A 7,010-nucleotide genomic window follows, 5' to 3' on the forward strand; every position below is an offset into this window, starting at 1 on the left:
TTTTTTTTTTTTTTTTTTTTTGAGACAGAGTTTTGTTCTTGTTGTCCAGGCTGGAGTCCAGTGGCGAGATCTGCTCACAGCAACCTCCGCCTCCTGGGTTCAAGCAATTCTCCTGCCTCAGCCTCCCAAAGTGCTGGGATTACAGCGTGAGCCACCACACCCAGCCCTACTAGCTCTTTCTTTAAGAAAAAATGAGGCCCAGTGTGGTGGCTCATGCCTGTAACGTCAGCACTTTGGGAAGCTAAAGTGAGCCCGGCAGTTTGAGACCAGACCAGGCAACATGGTGAGACCCCATCTCTACAAAAAAAAATATTTTAATAAACAAAAATGAAAAACGATTAGAATATGTTGGTGCCCATAAATGCTAGCTACTGTGGCATACTAGTCATTACATATTTGCAGATTAAATCTATAACATATTGAACTTACTTGGGGTGTACTGCCTTCAGATTACAGTGAGGCTCTGATGAACCTCCTCAACAGGACATTACCTTAGGTGAGGATAAGCTTGCCTCTTCAAAATACTGCTAATAAAACAACTAAACCTAACCATGTTAATGGTTAGTATTTCTCATCATTGATTTTAAAAGGAACTTGTATTATGGCTGTATGTGTACATTTAAAAGAAGTTTTTATTTCCTTGGCTTTTTTGTTTTGTTTTCTTTAAGAGTGTGTGTGTGTGTGTGTGTGTGTGTGTGTGTGTGTGTGTGTGTGAGTGTGTTTGAGACAGGGTCTTGCTCGATCACCCAGGATGGAATGCAGTGGCATGATCATAGCTCACTGCAACCCTGAACTCTTGGGCTCAAGGAATCCTCCCACCTCAGCCTCCCAAGTAGCTGGGACTCCAGGCGCACACCACCGTACCCAACTAATTTGTGTGTGTGTGTGTGTGTGTGTGTGTGTGTGTGTGTGTGTGTAGAGACAGGGTCTTGCTTTGTGCCCAGGCTGATCTCGAACTCCTAGGCTTAAGCAGTCCTTCTGCCTTGGCTTCCCAACATGTTGGGATTATGGCATAAGCCACCATGCCCAACCCTTAAAATAAATTTTAAGCAACATTTCAGAGTGGTGTTAGTCATTCTTGTTATATACTCTTTAGGTCTTGATTGGGGTGGACTAGAAGGCTTAGGGTCATTCTTCTTAAACATCAACAAACATATTATTTGTACTCTGAGATGTAGGGATTACACAGAGGTATAAGACATGGTCTCTTCTATGAAATTTAGAAACTTTCACATCTGCACCCTGCTAATTCATCAGTCTGTTAATGAGTCCAGTTTCGGAGTCACTTCCAGGCCTTTCTGCATCGCCCTCCTAACTTTTTATCTCTCCTCAAAGCATCCATTGCCCCCCCGTGCTAATTCTTTTGTGACACTACTTATAATCTATTGTGATTTTTTTGGTTGCTAGTTTAGCTCCCTTACTCCTCTTTAGAGCAAGCACTGCATCTTTTATCTCCGTTTCTCTAGAACCTGATAATGGAACTACCTCACACAGGGTACTCAGTAGATCTTGTTGGGACTAGAATATATGATGCGGAAGATCCAAACACTGTCTCCCAATCAAATTGTGAAATCAAGGACTATGCTGTATTTGTCTCCACTGTCTCACACAAGGCTGGCACAGAGTGAACCCTCAAAATTTTTGAATTGTATGTGCTAAGTGGCAAATATGTGGCAAATGCATATGTAATAGGTACTACAGGAATTCAGGTTGTCAGGGCTAGGGCTGTGGAAGAAATGCTGCACCGAGGAGCTGAGATCCGGTCTGAGCCTTGAAGTAAGGACAGTGTAACTAAATAAAGAGGAGAGGAGGATAGCATAGGGAGAGGTTAGAGAATTTGAGACTTTATCCTAGAAGTATTAGGGAACATCAAAGGTTTTGTAACAGTGTACCATGATAGGCATACCAGTTTTTAAAAGCTTACTCTAGTAGTAGTGTGTAGGCTAATTTAGGGAGCAAGCAACTGGAAGCAGATACTAGATATTACTTTTTCTAAAATACTTTCCTTCATCACTGAAGTCTAGGTTGGGTCTCCACCAGAGTGCTTCCATAGCTCTTCCCCTGTCATAGTGCATATACACTTGTCTTTCTTGTCAATTAAACAAAGCTGCTTAAGGGCAGAACTGTATCTTGTTCAGTATCATGTCTTCAGCGTAATGCTGCAAGCACATGATAAATTAATGATAAATGATCATTTCTAGGCCTTCCTGTAGTCTCTAAAGCTGTTATCTAAGTATAGACTAAAAGAGGTCTATGACTTGGCCTTCTGTATTCCAGATACAGATTAGGAGGTGCCAGAGGCTTAGCATAATTTACAAATACTTAAAACACTAACCATTCAATTTGACTTGTCTCACTAAACTGTTTTTTGATTCATTTTGCCTTTGTATCTGTAAGACCTGATTCTAGTACTCTCTCTGCAAGAGGTTGGTCAAAAAATTTTTTTCAGCAGAAACCCTTCCAGAATTACAGGATTTAGGAAAGATATCAAATTTTATACAAAGTTACAGTTTCTAAAAGCCAAATAACCATAAAATAACATCTAAGTTACTTACCATTGGAGTTAAAAAGAGGAAATTGTGATCTATTTCAGGCCGTTTAACATGACTTTTCTCTCGAATATGCTTCCATAGAAGTGCTGAAATATCGGCCGGGCGCGGTGGCTCAAGCCTGTAATCCCAGCACTTTGGGAGGCCGAGACGGGTGGATCACAAGGTCAGGAGATCGAGACCATCCTGGCTAACACGGTGAAACCCCGTCTCTACTAAAAAAATACAAAAAACTAGCCGGGCGAGGTGGCAGGCGCCTGTAGTCCCAGCCACTCGGGAGGCTGAGCCAGGAGAATGGCGTAAACCCGGGAGGCGGAGCTTGCAGTGAGCTGAGGTCCGGCCACTGCACTCCAGCCTGGGCGACAGAGCGAGACTCCGTCTCAAAAAAAAAAAAAAAAAAAAAAAGAAGTGCTGAAATATCTAGGATTATGTGTTCAGGTGTATTTTTTTTTTTAACAGTGCTGGCCGGGCGCGGCGGCTCTCGCCTGTAATTCTAGTACTTTGGGAGGCCGAGGCAGGCAGATCACTAGAGGTCGACACTTCAAGACCAGCCTGACCAACATGGTGAAACCCCATCTGTACAAAAAAATAACAAAAATTAGCTAGGCATGGTGGCCCGTACCTGTAATCCCAGATACTCAGGGAAGCTGAGGCAAGAGAATACCTTGAACCTAGGAGGCGGAGGTTACGATGAGCTGAGATGGTTCCACTGCACTCCAGCCTGGGTGACAGGGTGAGACTCTGTCTCAAATAAATAAATAAATAAAACACAGGGCTAACATATTTGTGAAAACTATTAACCTAATAAATGTCTTTGTCAGTATGATTCTGATATACTTGGATATTTTAAACATCTTCAGAATTTTAACATGGCATGTGTTATGCTCCTGATTGTTAAAGTGTGTTTCTCTAATATGAAAATTATTAAGTAGCCTTGGGAATTGTTTTGTGTTATAAATGCAGCTTGAGTCTACTGAAAGCACCCTGCAGGAAGTTACATCATCCATGTCTTTGATGACCCAGTTTGAGCAGGAAGTATCCAGCCTCCAAGATATCATGCATGGCATTCAAAGTAATGAAGAGGTGCTCACTCAAAGGATGCAAAGCCTTAATGAGAAATTTCAGAATATTACGGATTTTTGGAAGAGAAGCCTAGAAGAAATAAACATTAATACAGACATTTTCAAATCAGAAGCAAAACATGCACATTCTCGAGTAACTGTCCAAATTAACTCGGCTGAGCAGGAAATAAAATTGCTCACTGAACGGCTAAAAGATTTGGAAGATAGCACACTAAGAAATATTAGAACAGTAAAAAGACAAGAAGAAGAAGATCTCCTGCGAGTAGAGGAACAGCTAGGTTCTGATACAAAGGCAGTTGAAAAGTTAGAAGAGGAACAGCATGCCCTCTTTGCCAGAGATGAAGATCTAACTAATAAACTTTCCGACTATGAACCCAAAGTTGAAGAATGCAAGACACATTTGCCAACAATTGAAAGTGCTGTTCACTCTGTTCTCAGAGTCTCTCAGGATCTGATAGGAACAGAAAAGAAAATGGAAGACTTGACTATGCAGATGTTTAATATGGAAGATGATATGCTGAAAGCAGTGTCTGAAATAATGGAGATGCAGAAAACCCTTGAAGGAATTCAGTATGATAATCGCATATTAAAGATGCAAAATGAACTGGATGTTCTAAAAGAAAAAGTTCATGATTTTATAGCATACTCAATGCATACTACAGGAGAAAAGGAAACTGTAAAAGAATATAATATAGAAAATAAAGGAATTGGTGGTGATTTTTAAATTAGTGACATTTATTCTGATGAACCATATCATTATACATAAATTGATTAGTCCATTGATTTTGAGTTACTTTGATATGCCTCATCTTATCCTACATTATTGGAAAATAAATGAGATGTCCACACAAATGGATTATCCACATAATCAAAGCTTTTAAGCTCTGAAACTTATTTCATTTTAACCATTTTAAATAGAAATAGTTCTTTAAAAATGTTTCTCTACTTTTAAAACAAGATACTTCATACTTTTAATGTTTTTAAAGCATTAGTGGACATCATTATTAATTTCACCTATTATTTTGGACCCACATATATTGATGTCTCCAGGGGCTAGTGAAGAGTATTTACTGCTTCACTAAATGACCCCAATTTGCCATTTTTCAAACCTATGTCTCATACCTTTTCTGTCACCTAATCTTGATGTCAGGTTGGTTGGTAATGTGCCTGCCTCAGCCAGTTCTTCACTTTCTTATATAATTCACTGCAGGTTAAGAATCCATACAACCAACCTCATGGGAATTTTGTGTAAAATAAAAATAACATGCGTGAGGGAGAGTCTGGTGCCTTTGCTATGAATTAATATGCACTTTCTGAAAAAACTATGAAGCCTAGGAAACATTTTAGTTTTTGTTAAGGTTCTAAACTGTGTTATGGATACTTGTAAGACTTTTAAAATCAGAGTAAGTTCTTACATAAGGCCTTTCTTAGGAATTATGTGTATATACATCTTTGAAATATCTTTATATACCTGGGTTTTAAGTTCCAACTGTGTTACACATGAGTTTGCTAGATCCATGATCTCTAGATGGTTTACTTAAAAATAAATAGTCCTGGCCGGGCGCGGTGGCTCACGCCTGTAATCCCAGCACTTTGGGAGGCCGAGACGGGCGGATCACAAGGTCAGGAGATCGAGACCATGGTGAAACCCCGTCTCTACTAAAATACAAAAAATTAGCCGGGCGTGGTGGCGGGCGCCTGTAGTCCCAGCTACTCGGGAGGCTGAGGCAGGAGAATGGCGTGAACCCGGGAGGCGGAGCTTGCAGTGAGCCGAGATCGCGCCACTGCACTCCAGCCTGGGCGACAGAGCGAGACTCCGCCTCAAAAAATAAATAAATAGATAAATAAATAAATAGTCCAGGCGCAGTGGCTCACGCCTGTAATCCCAGCACTTGGGGAGGCCGAGGTGGGCGGATCATGAGGTCAGGAAATCGAGACCATCCTGGCTAACATGGTGAAACCCCATCTCTACTAAAAAATACAAAACATTAGCCGGGCATGGTGGCGGGTGCCTGTAGTCCCAGCTCCTCGGGAGGCTGAGGCAGGAGAATGGCGTGAACCCGGGAGGCAGAGCTTACAGTGAGCCGAGATCGTGCCACTGCACTCCAGCCTGGGTGACAAAGCGAGACTCTGTCTCAAAAATAAATAAATACATAAATAAAAATAAATAAGCCTGTGGTCTGTTTTGAGGGAAAAGTAACATAACTCTGATAATTAGTTATGATAGTAACTATGATAGTTAAAAGTATGTCATTTTAAAGATTTCCCAAACCACTAAATTTGTTTTACGAATTGATTTTATTTGAAATTATATAATGTAGTCAACTATATATGGAAGTTTGTTCTTGTTTCTTTGTCAGTAACCTTACCAGTTTTATAATGAAGTTTTCAGTGGAATTAAATAACTTGAAAGCAGTCAGTTACAAAAAGGTAGTTTTGATCGAGTAGTTTTTATATGTAAATTTACAAGTTTTTGGAGAACCCCCAAACTCGTTCTCCATCGGAATTAAGAGGGCCTGTGGTAGACAGCCATGAATCATAAAAATAAGCCTGGCGAGTTCTGTTGTTAAGGGGCATAGCATTAATTTTTGCAGTCTTAAAATTACACTTCTTGATTTCTGAATGTCTCTTATTTGCGTGCACTGACAAAATTCTATTTGTTTACTTTTATTTTAATGCTAATAAAATAGATTATAAAGTAAGCTGGAACTTTGTTGTTTTAACCTCCATCCTGTCAAGGCAAATGTAATTTCTTCTCTTATACTCTTCACGTTTAAATATTTTTTTCTCACCTATCGCCACATTTAATATAAGGTTATTTGAACTTATATATACCATGGTAATGGTTACTGAAAGTAAATGAAAACAATGTGGCCACTGTGCTCTATGATGATACAAGGGAAAGAAAAACTGCACTTCTATAAGTATAACATGAGAAAACTATTAAAGTGTATATGTGTGTGTATGTGTGTATAGATATGTAGATATAGACATATCCTGTATTTATGAAGAGGTTTTCCTATTAAGAAATTGTTATTATAGAGATTTAGATGTACTTAATTTGTCTTTTTGTTTCTTCCATTCATTTATTTAACACAGATGCTTAAAATTTTAAAAACTTTCCTGTATATCAAATATTAAATTACATTGTTAATCTTTTCTTTAGGGAAAATTACCAATATCCTAAAACACATTTTTGTATCTTTGTAATTGATAATAAATTTTATATCAATTAATTTCTTATACAGTGGCCAGGCACAGTGCCTCATACTTGTAATCCCAATACTTTGGGAGGCTGAGGCAGAATGGCTTGAGCCCAGGAGTTTGAGACAGCCTGGGTAACATAGTGAGACCTCGTCCCTAGAAAGAAAAAAAAAAG

At 39.3% G+C, this 7,010-nt stretch overlaps 1 protein-coding gene across 3 annotated transcripts in view; it reads left to right on the forward strand.

Moving 5' to 3' along the window:
- IKBIP (IKBKB interacting protein) overlaps positions 1–7,010 on the forward strand; it is a 32,538-nt gene that overhangs the window by 13,622 nt on the left and 11,906 nt on the right. Inside the window, exon 3 of one of the 3 annotated variants that reach the window (XM_017893959.1) lies at positions 3,513–5,296. The exons of the other annotated variants lie outside the window; for them this stretch is intronic. Within the exon in view, the coding sequence (XP_017749448.1) occupies positions 3,513–4,355 (843 nt within the window). The 3' untranslated portion in view covers positions 4,356–5,296. Of the gene's footprint in view, positions 1–3,512; positions 5,297–7,010 lie in introns of those variants that run through there. 3 annotated transcript variants of the gene reach the window in all.

This window comes from Rhinopithecus bieti, unplaced genomic scaffold (assembly GCF_001698545.2).
Source record: "Rhinopithecus bieti isolate Rb0 unplaced genomic scaffold, ASM169854v2 scaffold_23405, whole genome shotgun sequence".
Lineage (NCBI taxonomy): Eukaryota > Metazoa > Chordata > Mammalia > Primates > Cercopithecidae > Rhinopithecus > Rhinopithecus bieti.